A 26319-nucleotide genomic window follows, 5' to 3' on the forward strand; every position below is an offset into this window, starting at 1 on the left:
TCATCAGCTTTTGCACTATTTTAATGCCCATGCACGTTTTCAGCAACTTGAAGGAACACCTGAGAAACTGTAATGACCCTCTCTTCGGAAAATATTTTGTAGCTTGGTACCTGACCTGCACCCTACAAGGCCCACTGCAATGCTGAGTCTCAAATCAGTCACTTCGGCTAGAGACAGGCCATGGCAAGGTGAAAGGAGTTTAGCCTTTGTTAATATGCAAGCACATAATGAATTGAGGAATGAACTTCTAAATCTGTATACTTCCCACCTACTCTCATTATCTGGAGAGGACAAAAGCCTCAAGATGCTAAAAAGCTGATGTGGGCTGTCCCTTCCTCCCAGGTTTGTTTATTGTGTCTTTAGGGAATGGTCAGCCTGCTGTCAGGGCCTCTGGCACCCCTGTCCGGCTCCGCTGAGCCCCCTCCAGAGCTCACTTCCCCCTCAATTTTGTCAGCATAACTGCACATGAAAGGGCTCTCTAACCCAACTGCTGAAGTGATGAGAGTTACAAAAATAAACATAGTACTGGAAGTGTTGAGGCTGACCCAGATTACTGTGACAGAACTGGGTTAGGGAGCACCTCCAACCTGCAGTTATGGTGGCAGATACAAAGCAGAGATGATGTTTAGCAGGAAAGGAAAAGGACAGCTGGAACACAGGAGTGCCCTGAAACCGGGTTCATCTGAGGCCAGAAAAGCACATTAACCCCTGCTTTAAGCAGTGTCTGCTGTCAAGACAGCATCTCGTTTCTTAGCTCTGTGAACCCTTTCCTATAGTACAAGCATTCAAGGAGACTTTTCACTGATAATGGCAGCGAAGCTAAAACAAGCAACAAAGAGGAAGAGGGACAGTGAGAAGCTGGTTAGAAATGAAGGTTGTCCTTGTTTTATTATCTACTCAAAAGACTCTTCTCAACTATTTACAAGTAAGAGAAAAGCCCTCTTCTTCTGCCAAAACTTTAGAAGGAAATGAGTTGTTCTTTTCAAACCAACAGAAGTTCCAGGCTAGCGATGAACTCTGCCATCCCAGCAAACACCTGTGAACTGAAGTCCATCCCTCACTCCACATTAGCATTTTCCCCTCTCCTTACACTTGTTATAGCAGCCACTTGAGTCATTGAATGTTAGACCATTTCATATTTCTGGGCCTGACTCTGGTCATGTGTTAGAATAGATTATTACAAAGATAGGAACAATTATTACAAAGAAAATAGGCTTTCAGTTTCTTGGAAACCCTCTTCTGTGACAGGTTGTGAATCAAATGGTATCAAAAGTAAATGTTTATTTACAGAAAGGAACAAGAGGACAAAGCCTCTGTACTTTCTAATTTGGGATAAGGCTGGGTGGAAGAGCAGGAAAATTGGCACTGGAAAGTAACCAGCCACCCACTAAGGGGAAACTATATGTCTTTGTGGAGAGAGGGCATGTGCCAGATCCATCCCAGAGGTCAAGCCTGGGAGAGAAAGAAAAGATGTGGAAGATAAGACAGAAAGACCCGTTCTATTTTTCAAGAGCATCTGGAGCTTTCCTGGAAGGGCGCTTCTTATGAGAGAAATGTCCTGCTCAGCCCCATTCAAGGGAAGTCACCACAGGCAGGAAATACAGTCAGGAGAAAATCTTCATCTGCACTGGAACACAATCAAGACATGATATTAAGTGGAAGCTATTTTCATTTGGTAAACAGGTTGTATTAGTGTAACAAAACCCCGCAATTAGGCTAAATGTCATGAATAATGGTCATACAAAGAACTCATTTAATAGCAACTTCAGACCAGTTTGAGGGTGTTGGTTTTGTAGTCACCCCTGGAAAGACTGGGATGTGAGTCATATCATAACAGGGTCACTACACTGTAACTGGTTAAAAGCACCTCTCATTCTTGGCAGCACTCCCTCAGGTCTCGACTTTATGATTCAGGTCATGAGAGCAAGGTGATCAGAGATATTAATAGACATCACATCTAGCTGGAAGATGGAAACCTGACTGCACACACGAACGTCTCCCTTGAGTGAGTTTTGTCTCTGAGCTGGGTGAAAGGACTGACATGCAAGGGAGAGAATGTCATTCTCATTCCCAGTAATATTTTATTGATTTACTTCATATTATGCAATTCAATAACTCATCCCCCAAACAGATGAAACTCCAGCTCCATATAAATAGGTATTAATCTCATGTAAATTACTGACAAGTCTTAATTAAGCAATAAGATGGAACAGCCCATATAGTCTGATTAACGGCACACCCAGGACATGGACCAGGGCACAGGGAGTCACAGGGCAAAATAAAGGGCTTCCAGTCCATTCGTGGTGTGAAATCAATCAGCAGATCAGTAAACCCAAACACATCCTCGGGGTATTGTCATCGTCAAGGGCTTGACTGTTGCTCTAGCCTTGACCATGCAACTTTCAGGAGTTTAAAAGAAAACATGGCAGAAACTGAGTCTCTCCGATTCTTCCAAAGCAGCAGACTGTGTGATTGCATTGCTGTTTGTATCTTTCTTACCCATCCAAATAAAATATGCCAGTAATAGCAGCAGAAGCATGGGAGAAGGTCTATAATGCAAGAAACTCACCGAGCAGAGAGATGCCTTTGCAAATCCCTGGAATAGGCCATGCTCCTCAGTGCAAGCTGAAAACAATTCTGCACATTTTAGGGGGCATCATTCCGATTTTCTTTATGGTGCTGTAAATTAGGAGGGACTCTATGGAGGTCAACAGAACTAAAAGACTGTGAAATTGATGTGAGGGAAAGAAAGTGGAAAAAAAAAGCTCCATATGTTTCTCTCCCTGCACACTAGTGTCAGAGTCTGCTTCCTGGTTTATCAAAGCATGCTATAGCCTTTTCTATCTCCCACTAGAGAAGTAAACTATTAGCATACAGCTGCACCTCTTAGGAGAGCAAAACCAGAAAGAACCACAGTTTTGGTGGAGTGGGGGTTTTCTGTTGTTTTGTGGGTTTTTTTCCCACAACAGGCAATACAAAATACACAGAAGAGGGAGACATGACAAAGCCAGTTCTCAGCTACAGTAATTCAGTTCATTTAGACAGTGGAATTACACTGACTTACTGTAGATGGTCAGTTCACCCCAGTCTGCCCCCACTCCCCTTTCTCTCTGGGTCCATAGAGGTTGAAAGCAAGCACTGAAGAGAAAACACCATGCAAGGCCAAAGAAACTCAAGTGGCAGACAACTTTGTGGAATGAGAATGCATCAATATTTAACAGTGCAAAGACTACGTGCCATAAAGGGAAAAGGGAGACAAAGGACATTCCAATAAAATTGGGAAAAGTTTCCAGTAAAAAAGGAATTGCAGCTGAATGGTTCTGAACTGAAGGGGAAAACATAGGTTTAAGCGAGCAAATGAGTGAGTCCCACTCTACATACTGAGATTATGGGTTCATAATAATGTGAGCCTATTGATCACAGGTTCCCATTCCCTCTTTGCTCAGGATCTTCCTTGTCTCCTGCATCCTGGGGCTCTGCATGCCTCCATTCCCACTGTTGTCCCTCTGGCCCCCTCACCACCACAGGGGCTGCCTGGCATCTCCTTTTGTGGTTTTTTTTTCCTTTCCTCCTATGTCCCTTCACCACTGATTTTGTGGGTTGTGCTTTATTAAGGCAGAAGGAAGGAAAAAACCATTGGCCATTGATTACTGTCACTAAGGACTTCAGCCCCAAGGATAAATGTCCTTGCTGATTAAAGTCCTTGCTGATGGCTGTGGCTATGAAATCACTTTCTAGCTTAATGGGACTCTTCCTGTGTGCTCTGTTCACCCTTCTAATCCAACTGAAGAAGTCCAGAGCAGGCAGGAAACTTTGACATCGAAAATCAGATCTTTTACAGGACTGTTACGAATAAAGCATTTGTTGAGAACAATTTCTGTGAATCAAATATGGTTGGTTATTGCTTGGGGCAGCTGGAGGAACAACCAGGTCAGTTGTTCCATCGTAGCCTGCCTCAAGAGAGGAGTAAGCTCTGGCTGAGGTGAGGTGAACAGGCAGAAGTCAGCAACCTCTTCAGACACCTGCACCGAATCCAACAGACAGCAGAAGTCAGTGGGTCTTGGACATGTCAGGATGCCCTACTAATTTTTCTCCTAACTTCATCAGTTGGGGGTTTTCACCCAAACACCAGAATAATTAGACCTATTTTTTTTCTTTCACTATTTACTCTGCACTTCAGCTACCCTCCCTGCACACATGCACAGACACACCACACCCCCACACTCCATCTGAGCTACTGGCAGCCCAGTTATGTCCAGGCTAGCAAAGCCCTCTAGGGCAGATGTAAGTAAAACCAGCTGAAAGTGCTTTGGATAGTGCACCTTTTAGTCTGGTTCACTGATATAAATGAACTCTGTCAGGAAAAAAAAGTGTTTGTTTTTATGCTTCATGTTGGTTTAACTACAGCTACCATAAAAATATAGCTGAAATTGTCACAGCAGAATCACATCCTGACTGACAATGAAATACCAGCCAATGTCTCCAGCATAAATCTTGCATAAAGTACCAAGGTTTAATTTCTAGGGCAAAGGGAAGCAGGCAGACCTGGTAGGCAAGAATTTAAAGGAAAAGAAAGAAGAAAGGTATCTTAAAGAGAAAGTGTTATTAAATAGATATTCATTCATGTACATTAGCAGATAGTGCTGCATCCCATTAGCAGTCACTCTCAAAACAGATTTTTTCTGTTTAAGGCCTCTGGATAAAGCTGCCAATCGTTGACTGGAAAAAGCTCCAATGAAAATATTTAATTTTGGCAGTGACAAGGCCACCTACAAGGCTTTCATTTCCCTTTTTTCTCTTCGTTCTCCCTCTTCCAACCCCCTTGCAGCCATTATTTCACTAGCAGCAGCTGTGATTGTCTGAGATATGCAGAGAAGCATAAGACCATCCACTGCCTCATGCCAATGCTGTTAGTTCAGGAATATTAGAGGATTATTTTTAAGATGTTCCTCCTCCTGTATGCAAGGCTGGAATTGAAAAAAAAAAAGGAACTTAAGAGGATTTTCATGCAGCGTGTTTGTTATTCATTTTGTTGTTGCCACAGCATGTGGGATTTGTGTGCATTTAAGATATCAATTTAACTGTGTTCCCTTCATTTCATTACTTGTGTTTGCCAGCTGATGGGATGCCAGGGTGAAGTAACTGAATCAAAGACGATTTAAAGTAAATACCATTTAGAATTTGGGGCAAACAGTGTAATACTAGTGAGGTGGCTAGGAAAGGAGGAGAGGAGAGGAGAGGAGAGGAGAGGAGAGGAGAGGAGAGGAGAGGAGAGGAGAGGAGAGGAGAGGAGAGGAGAGGAGAGGAGAGGAGAGGAGAGGAGAGGAGAGGAGAGGAGAGGAGAGGAGAGGAGAGGAGAGGAGAGGAGAGGAGAGGAGAGGAGAGGAGAGGAGAGGAGAGGAGAGGAGAGGAGAGGAGAGGAGAGGAGAGGAGAGGAGAGGAGAGGAGAGGAGAGGAGAGGAGAGGAGAGGAGAGGAGAGGAGAGGAGAGGTATAATGTATTGTTTTAATAGAGGGTGCCTCTACAAAAGACCAATGCTGGGAGAAAATAGCTGTCCTGACAAAAATCATCACAAATGTTGCCAAAGACTTCTGTTGTCATTAGTCTCTCCTTTCAAAGGACTGCTGCACTCAGGTTTTATTTGGTTACATCTTTTACTGTGTTCTGAAAAACAGTCCAATCATTAGTTTTCCTTAGGAGGATTACTAAAATAAACTACTGCATTGTGCCATAGACTTTTTTTTTTTTTTGTTCTATTTGCTTTGTCTCTTTACCAGATAGGCCTTATCAGTGCATGACCTTGAGATTTTGCCTTTCATCCTCCCAGATTTTTTCTTTACAAGTACAAAGAATGTAAAGACTAAAAACTAGACGCTTGGTGTATAAGCACAGGCTGCTTACTTTGTGCCCTTCCCTCCTTGTTTTGGAGAGCCCTAGTAAGGCCATTTGTTATTCACAAGAGGCAGCCATGTGACATTACCTTCATTGTCTTCTAGCCAGGTAGATAAAACCTGCTATCACACACTATTTAAAACTTCATTATTTAAAGAGAGTGCTCAGTAGTAAAAGTTTTAGAGAAAGGAATGAGATACCATGTTCAAGAAAATATTGAAATAATTTGGATCTTGAAGAGCTGACGTCTATCAGGAATTGTCACTAAGTGCATTTTGGGCACTTCAAGGCTACAGCCAATTATTTTCACTTTTTAAAGTAATAAAACAATATTTTGGCCGGGAAACACAGTATTGTGGAGAATTCAGAAAGTTATCTCTTTATAGCTCCCTCCTTCCTCTATCCAGATTTTGGAAATGAGAATATTTATTAACAGTGGCAAATTGGAAAAGATACGGCCCGGTGAAGGGGAAAAGCCATTGCTACTCCTTGCAAAAATCTTTTCTGAACAGTTTCAAAACTCATGGACCTGCCAAGATAGCCTTAATTTGATAGGAAAGGAACTGCAGCTTCTGGGATCAGATAAATGCCCTGTAAAGCATGAAGAGCTGAGTTACCACGCAAAGACCTGATTTTGAAATGGCTGACTTGGTGCCCTCCAAACCTCTCTGCCCTCTGAGTCACTGCTCCTAATACTGGGTTTAGCCTTAAAACAGCACCAAAGAGGTGTGACCCCCATTTTACAGCTGGGGGGGAAGCACAAAGGCTGAGGAGTAGCGAGGAGATGGATGCAAATCTCCCAAGTGCTAAGTTGGTATCTCAACCACAAGCAAAACCCCACCTCCAAGATCCCTCTGGGTGGCACGTGCCACCTGACAGTCCCAGCTGTCACTGTGCCAGCATGCCACCAGCTGTGCCCAGCCTGCAGCTGTGACAGTGTACTTGCCCCTCTACCAGCAAGGGACATCGCAGCAGGGAAAACGGGGGCAGCAGGGGCTTCGGCACATGGTGGGAGTCAAACTACATCACCAGGATCCCCAGAGTGTTTGTATGTTGGTTGCTAGCAAATGTTTGAGTCCTGGCAGTGACACAGGCACAGCTGTTGTCACCCACACCACTCAGAGTAATGTAGGCCATGACACAACTACACCTGTGCTCCTCTCTGAGGCTTCTGGCCATCGCTCTTGAGTCACAGCCCAGGGGCACTGGACAACATGTTAGGAGACCTGGCTGCATGTGGCTTCAGACAGGTCATTCCACTTCTGTGCTTCTATTGTTCAAACTTTTACAGCTTTAATAATTACTCGTATATTATCACTGAATCTTTTTGTTCTCCTGTTTACAGTACAGCTAACAAGGATGCTGTGTATTGCTCTCAAGTAGTTTCGCTTTTTTAACCTCTATTGTTTACAAAAAGCCACTCAAAAGGCTGAAAATAAAATTTCTTTATTGATTTCTTTTCTTTTTCCATTTGGTGAACATTGATTTTTTTTCCTCGTGTTTTTAATGGAGCTTGAAATTAACATGAATCTGTTTGTTCAGATCCCTGTTTGAATTAGTACAGTTTTACTAATAAAGTTAGGTAGCTGTTACCTTGGAAACAGAGCTCTCTTTTAGCAAACACTTTAACTAACATTAGACACTACACAAACAGAAGTAGTAAAATCAAATTCCTCAGTAAGAGATTGCTAGATGTTGGTATCAGTATTTACCTTCAGCCCAGAACATGCCACCTGCCTGATGGTGAATGTATAGAGAAAGCATTAACTCAGGGGCTTGGCTGTTTCACAATCTTCAAGTTTTTGCAAGTGCTTCTTTTCCCTTCCCATCGACTAGTGCCATGTTGTCAGTCAGCATTAAGGATTCCCTGCTTCTCACTATCCCTTAATTGCCAAGCTAATCTGAACTACTTGGCTTAGCTGTGTGATCCTGTAAAGGTGCAGGCACACTGTGTGTACCTCTGATTCCACAGCAGTATAATATCCAAGGCACTGGGCACGATTGTCACGGCAAGATGGCCACAGGGAGCCGATGATTAGTTGCAGGGATATACTATGCTACTGCAAATATGCAGGTTTGAGCAGTAGCCCACATACTCAGAAATGTATTAGGCCTTATCTTCTGCAAAAGTGCAGGAGGGAGCCTCAAGACAAAGATACTGAATTGTATGTGACAGTTCAGAGAGCAGAGGCAAAAACACAGAGGAAGAATATGTCCCATAGCCAAAACCCAAAAGCAGTTGTCCATATACAACAACTTCACCAGACAAAGCAAGAGATAGAGCAGGCTGAGCCAGCTGTGTTAAGCTTTATTGCCTGAAAATTGCTATTTACACCAATTAGATAACATTCAGTTTTCTCAATTTCTCTAGTTTCCAGTAGCATCCAATTGGTGCACCAGGATAGGACCTCTTCCTTCTCTGTCCCAAAACAAAAATTATTTAACAAAGACAAAAAATACTCTGGAAGAGCAGAATTGTTTCAATACCTCCTTCAGAGGTATGATTCATGTACATGTGACTTTCTTTGACCATGAGGCTAAAGGTGTCTCAGCAATGCTTGCTCAGATTCCAATTAAAAATAAATAAAAATAAAATGCTGAAGGAGAGATGACATGCTGTTCTGCTGAGGTTTGTTGTTTTATGATCGTTTCTGGCTTCCAGGATCACCTTCAAACAATCCAAAACTTGTAGCTTTGCAAAAACACCAACTGGAAGGTTACTTATTCACCTCCATGTATCTCTCGTGGACAGGCAGCAGAACAATGAAGAGGAAAAGATAATGCTTAGTGTAACCTCAGCATTAAATATGCAGCATAATAGATGAGTAGCCACCACATTTGAAGAACATGGAGCAAAGTAGAAATGATGTGTGTGCAGGATATAATTACAGCAGTAATGTAATAATATTCCATGTTAGATTATTAGGGGTCTATTCTGCCCTTGACATGCCTACATAACTCTCATTAATGGTAATTGAGGTTATGCACATGAATCAGCAACTGAGCAAATCACTAAATTAATTACATGTAAAGTACCTGTTTCATTTTTTTTAAATCTGCTGATATGTTTGGTTGGTACAAATGCCTATAGTCCAGAAGTGAACTGCCATAGTGTGGAGGAGAAGGGATGTGGAAAAGACTACCCAGATTTAAAAACTCCATTAAATAAGTTTTGAAAAATAGGCAAGGGATAGTGGGAATATGAATTCCTAGATAGGCCTTCCTGCACATTCTTCAGAAACCCTGGGACTCTGAATAAGCTAGGAGAGACTCTTGCTTTTCTGTAGCACCTCCTGCAGAGAACTGGAGTTTCGGTTATCTGCAGCTCTAGTAAACAAAGGTGTTAAACACTGGCTCTGCAGGCAAAGGCAGCAGCTTTTGTGAGTGCAGCCATAAGAGCAATGACAGTCTTGGATAAGGCACACAGCTACTTTTTTTTTTTTTTTTTTTTTTTTTTTTTTTTTTTTTTTTTTTCTGCTTGGCAGTCACAACCCCCACTTTCTGTCCAGGAACGCTTTGATCAAACAGATGTGATGACAAGGATCTGTGTGATGACAAAGTCTTTGCATATGGTGGTAGAAGTTTGGGCTTGAAATTCAAAGTGGGTGTTTCACTGAAGGGTCTCATTCTGCCAGCATTTATCCCAGAGTTTGAAGGGTGGAGATTGTTATACAAGAAACTGGATCAACCTTCTCTCATTCTTTTTTTTGCTTCATTTTTGGTTTAAGCACCAAGAGCTCTTGATATTTCAGTATTCCTGAGCTGCTAAAACTGGGTGCAAAGAACAGAAAGGGCTTCCTGGAGAAAACGGGGTGGTGGGGAGTAGTAAACACCCTCCATCATCTGCATCTCTAGTATTGCCCCCTTCTGATGCTGCAATTAGAGCAGAGCTGCGTTGTCAGCCTTTTCCGCAGTAGGAACCCCCTGGAATCCCCTTCTCAGCTGGGCAGGATCTAGAAGGGATTCCCCCACCCATTTAGCAACCTGAGAAGGCCCAGATGGTCATAAAACTCTGCCACCTGTTTGTGGTCCCCCACTGGGAGGGGGAACAACTGCCCCACACTCAGACTTCCTGAAATAGAGCAATATACCCACGATACAACCAACAGAGCCCCCCTTGCTCTAGATTAGAAAGAATGCCTGAGCTTTTAAACCTCTGTTTCACATGAAGTAAACAGCCTCTCTGGTTTCATCTGGAGCTCTCTGAAAGAGCAATTTCTGGAGTGGTTTTAGTTACTGGGAGCTCTGCTGTCCCCACAGACAGTTTGGGGCCCAGCTCCCTGTGTGTACAGAGGGGCCCTGGAGCATGTTGGACATGCTTAGCCATGTAAAGAGGCCTGCCTTCAAAGAGTTACACTTTACAGGATCACTGCCTGCCAGACAGGCAAAGAAGAACTTAAGTTTCACCTCAAGACAGTGTAGACACAGCTGCTAAAGTAAAGTGAAGCTAACCCTGGTCAGCTGCATAGCAAATGGGGTTGCCAATTTAATTATCAGGATCATTACTTTCTGTAATTCTTAATAGATATTTATGCCCATTTATTTGCAATAATATGCACTTAGGAGTATCTTTTCATCACTGGGAGTATAAAGAGAGCCAATCAGAGGAATATGCAAGGTGAGCAGTCACCCAAGGAGAAGCAGTCACCTTGGCAGAGAAAGCAGATTGGTAAAATTCCAACTTTAAGTGAGATCTCGGTGAGATCTCATGTCGTTGGCTGTGGCATCATCCCTGGCCTGCAGTGGTTCAGTGGCAAAAGCACAGCTGTTCCCATAGGTCCAATTCCTTGTGAGCTGTGAGGAGCAGTGATGGCTCTGCTGTCTTAGTGTCTGACTTACTACTGTCTCCCTCACTCACAGATGAAGACAGACGGTCTGTACAGAAATCATGCTTCCCAGCGGCAGGGAAATAAAAGTGGAACAGAATAAAGGTGTCTAGAGAAAAGATCATGTTTCTTCCTCCTCTCTCCCTGCTCTTTGGTATGTATCTCAATGTTGTCTGAGTGAGATGCCACCAGCAGGACTGTAGCAGCCAACTGTTGGGCTGGGAAAGCTGTGCCCAATGCCTCAAATTGCTCAAGAGACATGGTGCTTAAAGAAAGTGCTCTGCTGAAGCAATTGGATGTTGTCATGGAGAAAGGACTGGTCTTTGCCACAGAAAGCTAAAAAGCTAGCACCTAAAAAACTAATGAGATTACAGAGAACAGATGCTGAGGTACCAAGAAAATATTTTTGATGCTTAACTTCAGACATCCATGTTTAATAATACAGATGTATTTATTTGCTTGAGAAACAAAATGGCTTATTCATCCCTTGCTTTCATTCAGTTAAGTCTACAGATATCTCCAAAAAGCATTCAAGGTTATGGGATTGATATTTTAAGAAGGAAAGGTGGACCTTGTGGACATAGGACTGGCTTTCCACCTACGTCTACATTCCTAAATGTTCGGCTCAAAATCTCAGTGTCTGTCTGCTTCTATTTAAAACTACAATTGCAAAACAGAGACAACAGCATGTGAAAATGCTCATTGGCAGGTTTCATCATGTTTTGCTAAGGACAGCTATCTTACTGCTCTCATTTCAAAAAGGACTGGACTGGCACTCAAGAGAAGCTGTGAGTAGTCAGGCAGCCACCAAATGGCAGATTCATTTAAATGAGCTGATCCATATCATGTGCAAGTTTCATCACCTGATGATGAATGGATGTGCATGGATCCTATTCCCATAAGAGGTCAGATTCAGAGCCATCAGAAAATCTTATCACCTCCAGAATGATTTTACGTCTCCAGCATGACTTTATGTCTCTAGGAGGACTTTATGTCTCCAGCACATACTGCCTTTTTAAGACAGCACCTATGCATCCAGGCTCAGTAAGTATATATGGTCTAATGATTAAATATCCAGGTATCAAACATCCAGTAGTTGGAAATTTTACTCTGCAATTCCACAAATATTGATTAATTGACCTGAAATCTTCCACACTTTATAGCATATTAGAAACCACACCTTGCTAGGGCCACTGCTTTTGCATTACCAATTGCATTTCAGCCTAAATATTCAACTACAGTTTGTTCTGCTTAATAAAATTCTGGGCACATCTGTGCCAGGAGATAAGTGATAAATAATGTGTACAGATAACAGGTCAAGGCACGGAAAAGAGAGCCAGCCAAATCAAAGAGAACTTGCAAGATTCAGATATTGATGATACTCAAGTTTCAACAGTAGCACACAGAATTCTGCTATGGCTCCCTCACACCCATGAGGCTGTTACGGGGGCTCCTGCTGAAGCCAATGGAGACCTTTCACTTAACTAAGTTTCCAGCTGTGTGTACAATAATTGCAAGATACAGCCCATAACCGTTACCCTACATCAGAAAGGAGTCTCTTTTCTACTATGGCTTTTCTTCATTGAATTTTAAATGTCTCGCTAAGCTCCATTTTTGGTCCTTTTACTGGGTGCTCCATAGACAATCCGCCACACTCTTTGCAGTTAATATCCCACCCATCCCTAACCAACATGAGGGGCCTGACTTTGCCTTACCCATCAGTTAGGTCAATAATTCTGGGTCGTGGTGCTCAGTGGCCAGAGCAGTGTGCAAGCTCTGGTGGGCCTCATCCCCATCCTCATCCTCACCCTGGGGCTCGCCAGCCTTGAGGCCCTGACACCCTGGGCTCCAGCTCCTAGTGGCATCAACCCATGGTGGCACCATGCACAGCAAGAGCCAACAAAGGTAGAACAGTGGGAACTGGGAGCGCAGCAGGTGCCCCCACAATGCAGCCCTCAACAAGCAGCCACTGCTGACGACTTGGGACGAGACCTGAGGGAATGACCTGAATTTGTCAGGAGAGGTTTAGATTGGATATTAGAAAAAGGTTCTTCACTCAGATGGTGGTTGGGGGCTGGAACAGACTCCCCAGGGAAGTGGTCACAGCACCAAACCAGGCAGAGTTCAGGAAACGTTTGGACAATGCTCTTGGGCACATGGTGTGATTCTCAGGGTGTCCTGTGTGGGGCCAGGAGTCGGACCCGATGATCCTTCCGACTCAGAATGTTCTGTGCTGCTGTGATTTTGTGAACCGAAGAACACCGCTTTTTCACCAGAGGAAAGCACGGCTCTAACCTGCACCCTGCAGCACTTTGCTCCTCACTCATCCCAAATCAAACACAAATCCGAGCAGCAGGTGTTACCCTAGATATGTAGGAGACGGAGGGAAGGAGAAAAAGGGAAGACGGGGAAATAGAGAAACCCAAGCAGAAAAATCCTGTCAACCCCAGCCCGGCGCCGTGCGCTGGCAGGGCAGGGCAGGGCAGGGCAGTGCGGCCCAGGACAGGCCCGGGCAGTGCGGCGGGCGCGGTACCGCGGGCGGGCAGCGCCGCCGAGCGCACCCGGAGCCGCCACAACCCCGCGGGACCGGCCCGGCCCCGCTGCCGAGCCTGAGGCGCGGCCGCCATCTGCTGCCGGCCGGAGGCAGCGCCGGGAGGGAGCGCCCGGCCTGGCCCGGCCCGGCTGTGCGGAAGCCGGGCTGCGCGGCCTCCTGCCTCGCTTGGCGGGGCACAGCCTTGGCGAACCCTTGGGAAGGGTTTGCGAAATCCTGACGCTCTGCTCGCCGCTGAGTCATTTCAGGCTTAAATGAAGGCAGAATCTGGCTACAAGCGAGAGCAAATCTCCTGGGTGTCTCTGGGCAAGGAAAACCTGAAAAACCCCAAATGGCACCAACGACTGGTCATGAGCATCTGGAACTGGCCAGTGGAATAGGCCAGGAACAGGGCAGACTCCACCACTTTTTGCTGTTCTTTCCCCTTTCCTTTGCTTTTTACATGCTAATAATACCTGTTCCTCAGAACAGACCCCAGGCTGAAGCAAGTAACACCACATCACTGTAATATCCCATCACATGCTCTCTCTTAGACACTGTAGTTGCAGGCTACTTTCTACCATTCCCAAGGAGACATCAAGGCTCTTCAAGAACATTTTTCTTTCTTCTGTGTTGGAGGTAATAAATTGATGACAGACAAATAATCATCACCATTGCAGTCAAAGAGGAGACAGGCTGCAGTCAAACAGTAGAACCTGTTTATGAGTGAGTGACTGATGAGCTGGAGTATGGGAAGAGCCAAGACCAGGAGACAAGTTTCTCTCTCAATCCTCCTCTGGTAACAAGATGTAAATGCTATTGCCCCTCACTGCTTTGTTCACAGGATACAGACCAGTGGGGTTTGGAAGAACAAAGTAAGACTAGAGAGGATGCTTAGTTGGTTAGAAAATATTTATTCCTCTGTACCAGTATTGATTACCTTTAGGTGTGAATAGCAATGGCATTCTTATCCTCCAAATGTTCATTCTAGTCAATAACAAAATTAATTTGTATACCAACAAATCCACAGCTATCCAGGAGGCAAATGAGCTCAGTAGATAATAGATGGGAGAGTTTTGGCAAAAGGTAGAAAGAAGACTGCTCATAAGAATTATTGATAAAAGAATTATATGTTTAGAGAATCCAATTCTCTATCTTGAAGCACTTTATACATTCAGTCCTCAGTGATAACTGCAACCATTTCGATAATCACTGTTTGCTGAAGAAAATTGATTTTAAAATCTCCCTGATTCATTTACAAATTATTATTATATTTTTGTACTAAAGTAGCACCCCAGAGTCTGTGGCTCAGATTAGGCCTCCACTAGGGTAGGTGCCATGCAAATTTGTGATGCAAGACTAAGAAAATGGCTTTCTAAACCTCACAGTTCAACAAGATTCATGGGTATGTATTTGTGCATGTGGTACTGAATGACTGCACTAAAGTCAACACCTGAGACAAAAGCATTTATTTATTAGAACCTGCATAGGCTCTTAAGCACTGAAAGGTGCCTTAAAAAAACTTGCATCCACACATAAAAGTCTCTGACTCACTCAAACCCTAAATTCAGCTGGTGTTGCAGCCATTGTGGACTCTGAACTCCCTAGAGGTGCAGAGGAGCTGGGGAAATTCATAGAGTACAACTCACAGGCATTATTGGCCTCTGTCTGTGCCAACCTAAAGCTGAGGGAAAAGAGGGCAACACAGGAGGTTTGCACAGGTACAATGGGATGTAAACACCTTAGACCAGTGAGTTTGAGAAGCAGTCTCACATTGCAAATGCTCACTCACACTGCTGCTGCTCAGGAGGTGCAGTGAACAGCCCCCTTCACTCCTTGCAAGGCAGATTTGCTGGATGATGTGTTAGCCTCTGTGCTGGGGCTGTTGGAGGTAAGAAGAACTAAAGAGCAAATAGCCCAAGAGGTACATGAAAAAATACATTGGGGCACTCGCAATTCAAATACATTGCCACCAGAAAGTGCCAATATGGAAAAATAAGACATTAAGAAGCACTGTTGCACAGGAAACCTCTGATAGGAGCAGGATACTATCACAGTTGCTGTGTCTAAGTAACAAGATTTACCTTCCTTTCAAGTTCAGTATTATCTAGTGGGGAAAATGAATGAAACTGCATTTCAGGGTCAAGAAAGGGTACTGCCACAGACAGTACCCCCAGGGAAGAGAAAAGGAGTGTGTTGAGCAATGCAAAGCACAAAGTGGAAGCAAGTTATGTGGGGATAATCTGCCCTCAGACAAAAGCCTTTGCCAAGCCAGTGCACCTCAGGTTGAAACTCTGGGGGCACATGGGATCTGGAGCAGTGACCTGGAGGTGCACTTTACCCGCCCCCCCCATATACAACCACTGCAGAAGCTGGGGAATACACACACAGAATGCACAGTAGGGACAGGGAACATAGCCATGTGACCTGGATGCACCAGAGTATCTGTGTTGTTTATCCATCTACCTCCAAAACATATGAAGGACAAATCTTGAGCAAAAGAGATGAACAAACACAGCAAGAGTTACTCTGGACTCTGATCCAAAGCCCAGGACAATTGAGAGAAGTCCTCTAGGGCAAACCACATGCAGTACCCACAGCTACAATGCATATGAATGTCTAACAAGGAATTGGCAAAGATACATAGAATAAAGGGTCTTAAAGCATCCTGACAAGCATTTCACCATTATGAAAAACAACTGATAGCATCTTTCTCCCTGAAGGATGCAGTAAAACAATTTAATGGCCAAATATCCAGTTATAGCAATACCAGATTTCATGGTATAAGCTGAATTTTTTTCATGTCTCAGCTTCTGGAAGCATTTTGTGAGTGTGCAAAAACCCCAGCTTTATTCTGGTTTTGGTTTTATTTTTACTTCAGTTTTTATTCTCCATGCAGCTGTAGAGAAAAACTCGAAGGTCATGAATGCTGAAAGGCCAAATTCAAACTCAAATATATAGTATATAAATACATACATATCTATATCTATATCTATCTATATCTATATCTACACATGTATACATACTACTTCATGGTTTGACAATGAATTTTTTAGAATACAAGGGCTTGGCAATACTGTGATCATCAATGGCCAGGCATGGCCTTTGAGGATAAAAACACATATGGTTATTTAGCTGAACACGAAGGTACTAGCAGTCACAAACGTGACAGCAACAAATTCTTGGCTGCTAGAAACTGGCATGGTTCCATAGTTACAGAGATCAGCAGCTGGGTCATGAACTAAATCCAGAAATCAGGGAAAATAGAAAATCCTGGGAATGCAGACTTTTCAGCTTGCTTCACACCCCTCCATCTTTTGTTAAGTTTTTTTTTCTTTTTGGCATTTGCACAGAAAACATGTCAGTGTGTCTTTTACAGCACTCCAAGGAAGAAAATTCAAGCTGCTCTGCCTGATATTAAAAGATGTGGCATTTGGTAATATCTGGATGTAATCCAACTGCTAAACTGCTGAACTGCACTTTGTAATGCAAGCACATCTTGAAGGGAAAGCAGCAAAAGAGATGAAAATTAAATTTATCAACAGGAATAAAAGAACATGTGAGCAGAAAGTAGTAGGAGGGATATCCACTGTCTGAGGATGGAAAGAAGGATAGCAAGCACATTATCAGTGCCATTAGTTTATTTAAACACAGCCACATAATGAAGCTGAGCATCAGCGTCATGATAAATTGGATCAGAGGAATGAGCTTCAGAGTGAGTGAGTGAGTGAGTACATAGGAACTGGCCAAATGTGTCATGGCATGTGGAATGAGAGTGACCCACCTGAAACATGTAACATGCTGAATAGCACTGCCTGCTACTTACTCAAGTGACAAAAAGGAAGTTGCAATATATAATATTAAATGTAATATAATATAATATAATATAATATAATATAATATAATATATAATACATTTGAAACAAATTCTCATGCCATTAAAAAGATCATAGTCTGGTCACAAAATCTCACAGTAGTGTAACCCACAAGTATTTAGCTGTTGAACAAGTCCATCTGCATTTCATATATTCAAGTGTTAGTAATTAAAGGTGGGATATCAACCTTTAGCTGATACCTTTTCCCAGATACTGTCAGTTTAAATCTGACTCTTGCCATCACTATAGCATTTTTTTGCTTTTGAAAGGAATGGTGAGGTCCTAAGAATATGACATCAGCCTTTCTAATAACAGAACCATCGAAAGCAGAGCTGGAAGGGACCTTGCAAGGTCATCTAGTCCGGCCCTCTGCCCTAAGGCAGGATCAATTATACCCAAATCATTCCTGACAGAAGTTTGTCTAACCTTTTCTTAAAAATGTCTGGCAATGAAGATCCCACAACCTCCCCAGGCAATCTGTTTCAATATTTCACTACTGTTACAGATGGAAGGCCTGTCCTAATGTCTTCCTTAAATCTCCTTGGCTACAATTTAAATCCTTTCATTCTTTTTGTATTCCCAGAGGACACAGAGAACAATTTGCAACTTCCCTCTTTGCAGCAAGCTTCATATGTCTGAACACTGGTATCACATTCCTATTCCTTTCCCTGCATCTCCTTTCTCTAGTTGTACTACCCACTTCTTTCAGTCTTACAGTTCACATTTTCTAGACTCCTGATCAATACCACTACTTTCTATTGGAATTTCCAATTGGACTTTCTTTTTTGAAGTATAGTGCACAAAAGTAGACACATCACTCCAGCTAAGGTCTGAAGCAGAGAATAATTGGGTAAGATTATTTCTCATTTCTTCTCCATGACACATTAATTTTTAGAGCTGAAATTGCATTAGCTTTCCTCACACCATGGACTGTGTTGAGTGTTTAATTCACAGCAGTCATAAATGCCCTCCTGCAGAATAATGACCACTGAGTAAGAAGCTCCCATTATTTATGTATAATGTTGGCTGTAGAAATTCAGTGGCAAGATCCTAGAGTGTCCCACACTTAACTACTTTGAATTTAAACCCTCTCACCTCAGACTACCTTGTTCAGGTTTAGTAAGGAGCTCAGTATCTATCACTGTCATTTCACTGAAAGCAATGCAGTAATATCAGTAAATAATTTATTCCAAGTTGCCCATCCAATTTAGAGGAATTCAGCAGTGGTTCTTTCTATTGCTACCATGTTTAGTATATTCAGTGTGAAATAATCTGAAGCACAATTATGTCAGTTTAGAGGAGGTGGAGCAGCTTAAAATACAGAAAATTATACATGAAAATTATAGCTCAGAGGGGTCCCAATTAGATGAGAGGTCTCCAACCTACCTGTATCCTGATGACCATAATGTCCAGGGAGAGGAAAGCTCTTTCAATCACACCCAGTAACACCCAAAATTAGGACAAAATGGGAATTGCATCCTATCAGCTCTTTAGTTACTTGTCCAGAAGGGAAGTTCAGTCTCAATTAATTTTGTAATGTATGGAATTATATTTGTCCTGTTATATAATCTTGAAATGTGCTATAAAAAACAGCCAGTTTCTCTTTCTGCTGTACAGGCAGATCCTACTCTTTAGCAGCTGGAGTAATTTGCAAATACAGTGTGAAGAAGACAGAACAAGGATCCTCAGTGAATGGGGCCTAAACAACAACCCATAAATACACTGCCTTAAGAAAAGGTTTAACTCTATAAGTGTTACTTGTAGACTGGTTTGTCACTTGAAGTAGAATTACAGGCTATCCATCCACTGTTTATAAGCATATGCAGCATTTAAATGAAATTTCAAAATTGCTCTAAATTTAACCCTCCTCTGATTTTTACCAAGTATTTTAAGCAATTCGGAATGATTAAAAATTTACATTGGAATACTAAGTAGCTCAAAGGAACAAGTCTTCTAACTCCCATCAAACTCAGATACATAATTCCCACAGGTGCCTTTGAAAATCCCTATTTTCAATGTTGTTGTCCATTGGATAAACAGCTCAAACATCACTGGCTTTTTGCACAAAGTTCATCTGCCTGAAATAATTTATGAAAATCATAAAATTGATTTAAGCTCTTCTCAGTGCTCCATAAATTTTATGTAGCCCTTAAATTATAAAGCTGCTGCTGCTGCTGCAGCACTCATCAGAACAATGTTTAATCTCTTCTCTCAAGATAGTTGACATGTCAGAGGAGAAAAGAAGGGACTCGGGCAGCTGAATTGTTTGTTTCAATTTAACAGGGCAGAATAAAACAGACTAGATGCCAGGGCTCTAGTTCCAGCGAGACTGTGTGCATGAAGGTTTTATTGTAAAAATAAGTTGTTCTAACCTTCCCCTGCCTTTCCTTGGTTTTAAACCAGAAAATAGCTTTCATTGATTTCACAGGGACTCTTTTTGCACACCTCATCATGTTTGTGATACTTGAGATATTCCCTGCCTAATTTATAATCTGTGTGTTCTTGTTCTGATATATGACAATAAAATTCTGCATCTGCCCAATTACACAGCAGTATAAAAATGCTGTGCAAACCTCACTTCATCCTTATCAGATAGTCTCTCTCAGCCCAAAGCTGTGTGAGAACAGGTTGGGTTTTTTTCATTTACTAGGGTTTCATGTAGGGTTTTTTCTTCTACTAAAATCAGTTTTTAGGACTGTTCAATTTTTTTTTTTTTATCTCTTAACTTCTTCAGCAAAGATTGAAAGCATTTTTGGAACTGTATAACACAAGGTCAAAATAAAGTCCTAGCATAGAGTAACTGTGATTGAATTCACTCCTTTACTCTTAAATTTGGCCCAGTAACATATTAAAAATGTAGACTGCTTTAATAAGATTTTGGCTTGTACTAGCTGACTCAGATAAACAGTATGCTGCTTTTTCTGGTTAAGTCTCATGTGGAGTAGCCCAGTATTCAGAGGCAGAGTTGTCTGGACTTTATTAGACTCACTTTTTTCAGCGTTTCATCCTGGGGCTCCAGAGTCAGCAGCTGCTATAGTCTTTTCCTTCACACTAACTTTCCAGCTCCCTCCACTCTCCTGGTAACATTCCCTCATCTGTCATTCAGACAGTCGTCATCTTTAAGGGATGCATTTCAACCTTTCTATACTCACGTTTTTCTCCCACATAACCCTGTGAGTTTCATCCTTCCTCATAGGCTGTTTTTGCTCAGAGGTATACAAACCATCTGTGCCTCTAATACAATGTTCTTAAATAGCCTCCAGGCAGATCTCTATGGTTTTTAAGTACTTCTCTTTGCCCTTCAGCCTGCTGTTAACCATTTTCCTCATAGTTTTATAATCTGCCCTTTTAAAGTTCGTTGTTAGTGTGCTGTCCCTAAGGGAACAACTCTTTCATGATATCAAAACTAAAAGTGTGCAGTGATCACCGTTTCCTACAGAGGCTTAACACCTTCCTCTAATAACTTCTGCCTCTTACAAGGTAGCTCCCACTTGCCCACGGCCTTAACTAATCAGGCATGGCACTGAGGACTGCCACCAGAGTCAAGGAAAAGGAATCCTTTGCCATATGGATTGGAATGGCACCAAAGCCACTTCTGATAAGAGGGAAAGAACGGCTTTACCAGCTGTTGCTTTACCTTCAACAGAAAATATACTAACAGTGAGGTAAATAACAGTAAAATTCAATCTTGTGTCATTTTCCTGGCTGGTCCCATTCATCTTCTCCAGGAGGAAGTTACTTCCCAGAGGCTGCCTCTGAGATTTTATAGGTTCTCAATATCTTGAGGAAGTCTACAGGAGGCTGCAGTCACATATAACCTATGGTGTGTCTCCCCTGGTTTTAATGGCTATCTTTGTGACTGTTGCATGCGAAATGCTCTCAAGGAAGTGCGGCAGAAGGGAAGGTCTACAACATGAAAAATGTCTTTGCAGATTAGTACCTTGCTCTAGGAATGGTAACAAAGGGATGATACTGAAGAGGCAACCAGCCTTTCTGCTTGCTGAATGAACAAAGGATTGATTTATGGCATCTTGCCACGGGACAGGCCTATAGGTTATTAACCAACCTCAATGGACAAACACTTGCTGAGGCTGCACATCATACCTCGTGTGCTGCACAAAAGGTAATGACTCATCTCCAGGCAAGCCTGATGTCCTTGAGAAGGCAGTTGGCTCTGCACAGCCAAGTGCAGCATTACTTAGTTAATACACTACAGCATAAGGGAAACAATCAGCTGAAACGATGACATTGCTGCTTCCTGCTTCATTTTAAATCTGCAGCTTCCTAACAGGATTAGATACTGAAGCACTGTAAAAAAGGACATTAAGTCCTGTGATGAAACTTAAAAATGTGTAATTAAAACCTCTAAATACAGGCTTCTTGTGTTCAGTGTCTGCAAAACACAGCCTTTGATCCTCCAAATGATATTTCTAGGAAAAGTGCTGGAAAAAAAAAAACCTATCAGAATGTAATTCTGACTCATCCCTTCCTCTTAAAGCCAATGAGATGAACTTTTTCAGTACAACAAATTTGCTTTTATTTCAGAAATACAGTCAAAGGTATGAACTCCTGGCCACCTGCCCACATGTGCATTTTCTTGTTTATTCTATCAAGAATGCAGCATTCTTGATGATTCACCTTGATTCCTATCATTTAGAGAAAAATCCTGATTCTTCAAAAGAAATTAAGGTGACAGAGCATCTCACCTCTATTGATATCCAAGCACCTTTGCAGTGTAAAAAGCCTCCATTATAAGCATCTGCTGCTGCAATGCTACTACAGTTCACCAGATTTGTTGCACCTCACTGCTCAGCTAATACCATCAATAAATGTTTTAGTCTTAATGAACTGGGAAATTTCAAGTATTTTATTAACAGAAACAGTACAAGATTCCCATATGAGGTAATAGGCCTCATCTGACCAAGATTCCTCTATTGGGTAACAAGCCTCAGCTACTTTCACCTTGCTCCTCCCGCACTGCTCTCACATTTAACTCAGCAAACTCCCTGAGAAAATAAAGGCATATACATTCTCCACTACAGGAGGGGAAAAGGACAGGGAACAGGGACAAGCAAGAGCAAAAGAAAACCCAGGGAAATTGTCCTTTCCTCATGTTTCTTAGCCTCATGTTCCATGTATATATTTTGGCTTCCCCTTTATAAGAAAGTTGTGATTATTATTTTCCCATGGCCCATTAGGACAGGTGATTGCTTAAGAGCTTCACATTTCTTTCCTAAATGAACAAGTAATTGTTCTCTTTAACCACAGGTTTCATGGGAGTTGATAGTGTGTGTGATTTGTCTGGTGTGTCATGGTAAAAACACTGAATTTTCACATGACTACCTGATTAAAATGCTTTTGTGCATCACTCACACCTCTTAATAAACCTATTCAATTAGTTATTGTTGGGTGAACTGGGAGTGAAATACAATTAATACAAAGGTCTCCTCCTGGTCAGAACACTTCAAGTCAGTCGGAATAAAGAAAAGAAAAGAAACTGGGTTTCCGTATCCACCTTTCCTTCCCCTGCTGTGTTGCCTAAACAACAACATACCTTTTATTATTTCCAAGTAAATTAAATCCATTTATTTGCATTCCAGACATCGGTCATGAGGTTGTACAGCAAGAAGCATGATTAACCAAAAGTACCACACTCAGTACTTTAAGGTAACCCTCCTTTTACTGGACTTCAGTTTCCCAAGTCTTCCACTAAAAATGGTAACTTTTGTTTAAATGCAATTACTAATCATAACCAGACAAGATCTCAATCTTATTTTGAACAGGCCAGATCAACTACATATTTATGAGGGATTCTCTAATTTTAAGGTAAAATCAAATGCCCTATGGTCCTTGGCAAGCATTTATCTCGATAGCCATGTCTCCTGAAATGCCTCACAGCTCAAGTTATGAGCTTCCAGGTTGTGCAAGAAAAATGTATGCAAATATATTTCTGTACTGAAAAACAGAACCAGAAAAGTTTAAGTAAGCAGCCAAAGGTTAATTCATTCTTTCAGATGAGTCTCAGCAAGTCAGAGTATTTACTCCATTTTTGACATATGCCCAAATATTCCTTTTGTATGCTGGAATGCTACAAGATTACTCATGGGTGTGTATGTATGTGTTGGCATATTATTTTTAGTGGATTCAAACAAGTATACAAAATAAATGGAATTACTAATTCCTGGGAACCTTTGGTTCTGTACTTTAAATTTCTTCTTCTTTTTTATGTAGAGAATACAGACAAATTATGTATTTACAAATATAGCATGTCCTCATGGGAATAATCAGGTTGCCACACAGCACCTCTCTCACAATTCTAATACGAGACCAGTGCAACAAGACTTTAATATGCATTTATAGGTCTGGTTTCAATTTTCTGAAAGGACAACAGATCTATTCATTTTCAAAATCAGGGTAACATGTACTCCCACAAACAGTGCAAAACAGTGTGCAGACTTGCATCTAATGTTATGCTGCCAGAAGCTGGTGTGTAGGGAGACAGGCAGGTACAGGAGGCTCCAGTATCAGAAGGCAAAAAAAATCCCATTTCATGTACTGAAATTTTTATTAAAATATCTTTGGACCACTTAAAAGAAAACATAATTTATTGTTTACTACCAGATGAACAAACTAAAACCAGCTGTTTCACACAGCAACTTGAAATTTGCTCCTTGATGAAGCTTTACAGGGCAAATAATTTCTAATGTCCTGTCCCACAGCAGAACTGGTTTCATATGGTTACAGAACACACCATACATCCAAATGATTTCAAAGTCACAAGTCACATTCCTACCACCTTGTTCTCCAAAATCCCACCAGCTCTCAGTGTCATTCTACCCCCATCTGGATGACATTTTTACTCCCCCTTTAAGATCTGGGGGTCAGAAGCAGAACCAGAGGGTCTTGTCCCAGGTTCATGGAGGCAGAAGATGCCAGGATCCCTTTAAAATTAGGACAACACTCACACAGGCCTCTCTTTTGTTCCTGCTAGCTACTGAGAAACTGAGGCAGTGCAAGGCAGAAGCTCCCCTTTGTTTTGGTCTCTGGACCAGGGCGGACCTTCTTTTCCTTCCTTTTTTCCTTCCTTTTTTCCTTCCTTTTTCATTCACCCAGGAATGGCCAGCCATGGCACCACAGTGGGAAAAATGGAACAGCTCCAGCTCCATACGGTCATCCAGCCCCCCAGCAGCGCTCAGCTGTAGTGGGAGGCTGTGGAGCCCGGCCTGTCCCAGGCATCTGCCTGTCATCTTCTGCTGAGGAGGAGGCCAAGTCCCTCCATGAGTTCCAGCCACCGCTGTTGATGGAGCTGCTGCTGCTGGGAGAGAGACCCCGTCTGGTGATGTGGAGCAAACGGATCAGCAGCATTTGACTGGTTTTGTAGTCCAGGTTTCTTTTTGTTTTGTCCTTGTTCCTTGCTGGTTGTTGTTTGGAGAAGAGGGACTTTCATAATCACAGAGTTGCAGACACTGTGGTGATTTTTTTCCCCTAACCAACACATGGTTAGGAGAAGGGGCTTCTCCACCGGCTTATCTTTGTCCCCTGAACCACGTGGTCTTCTATGGAGGCTAACATTTCTGGGGAGGGGTTTCTCTGCCATCTTGTTTTCTTTGTTCCCAAGCAGTCCATGGGATTCAGTACTTTTGTATCTAGTGATGATTACTGTTATCCTGCCTGTTGCTGTTTCATTTTTTAGTAAACTTTTCTTTTTTCACTTGTATGTTCTTGCTTTCAACTCTGCTTATCGGTGAAAGGGAAGCAGTTAAAACTAAAAGGGGCAGTAATTCATTTCAGAGTGTCTGCCCCAGAAACTGTCTTAAACCAAGACACACATAGCTATAGGGTTTCTTGGCTTAAATTCCCAGTTTACAACTTCCCCCCTACTTGAAGAATACTAAATTAATGCTTTTCCACAGCTTAAAGATGAAATACAGTTTTTAAACAAGCTGAGATCCCAAATAATTATGAACATGTAAGTAGTTAACTGGAACAAATATACTTAAAAAAAAAAATCCAAAACACCATCAAACGACTGAGTCCATCAGTGTCAAAACCAAAGTGCACAATCTCCAATGGTTTAGGCTTCTTTTGCATTAGTTGATACCATCAACTAGAATCAAAATCTTTATACCTTGCTATTACAACCAATTCAAATGAATTTGATGTTTGTTAGACTGCTTTCACCAAAGACAGGATCAAGACTACATTAATTTTGCAAATGCAGCCTCTAGCCTTTAGCAAATTTATCGCAAGGCTCTGCAAGAGCTAATCTTGTAAATCACAAATGCAAAGGTTGTGCAAACTTTTGTTAAGCTGTGAGACAGAAAACTTCAGTCTCTGTTTCATAGCAATGAAGTGTCTCTCTTTTGAATGTCAATAATAACAGGTAAAAACCACACAATTGTCAACTAAGGCTATTCAATATAGACAAAATACATTTTAGTAATGGAGGGCATTTTAAAATTGATTGAAAATTTGTGAGCTGAATATATACAGGTATAATTTGCTACTCATTTGTGACCTCAAATAGCTTTTACATACACAGTTAAATTCTCTTAAAATTAAGACATGACATACAGTTGCAACTAACTGCACAGACTTAGCTCATGCTGATTTTATACAATATTTCTCTAGTTGGACTATAACAAAGTAAGAGAAGACTCGGACACCATGCTTCAATTCCTATGAAGGCCCTCAAGGTTAGTCTCTAGATGGGCAAGTAAAGCATAAAAAAATACAACCCCTAATCATCATTTTCCTCATCATCAAATGAGAGAAGACTGCTATTTTTTACTTGCTTAGCTGTACTCTGAGAGGTATTTGCTTCCCTCTTAGTTTTATTTGCTTCTTTCATCTTCTTACTTGAACTTACATTGAAGTCCAAACACTTCTCTGATGAACGCTTGGCTGGTTTCCTGAACATAATTTTTCCATCAGCAGGTTCTGGTTCATCATCTGTAATAAAGACAGTAAAGTCAGAACTCATCTGCATATGTTCACAAACACATACAGATCTTGAACCAAAATCAGTAAGACCTCTGAGAGAATACAACAATCATGAAAATGTACTTTTTTGCCATAAACTCTGTGTCAATGAATGTCCTTCACGTACACACACCTGCCCCATGTCAGCCAGCCCTTGAAGACAATCCTCCTGCAGTTCCTATTGGAAATGGGGTTTCACTAACCAGAGCTCCAA

The 26319-nt window shown here is 41.9% G+C and overlaps 1 protein-coding gene across 2 annotated transcripts in view; it reads right to left on the reverse strand.

Moving 5' to 3' along the window:
* KIAA1143 (KIAA1143 ortholog) overlaps positions 1 to 26319 on the reverse strand; it is a 39730-nt gene that overhangs the window by 3822 nt on the left and 9589 nt on the right. Inside the window, exon 3 of one of the 2 annotated variants that reach the window (XM_053984378.1) lies at positions 25993 to 26075. In XM_053984378.1, coding sequence (XP_053840353.1) covers positions 25993 to 26075 — 83 coding nt within the window. Of the gene's footprint in view, positions 1 to 23669; positions 26076 to 26319 lie in introns of those variants that run through there. The other variant, XM_053984370.1, reaches the window with a different exon arrangement.

The sequence above is a fragment of the Vidua macroura genome, chromosome 1 (assembly GCF_024509145.1).
Source record: "Vidua macroura isolate BioBank_ID:100142 chromosome 1, ASM2450914v1, whole genome shotgun sequence".
Classification (NCBI taxonomy): domain Eukaryota; kingdom Metazoa; phylum Chordata; class Aves; order Passeriformes; family Viduidae; genus Vidua; species Vidua macroura.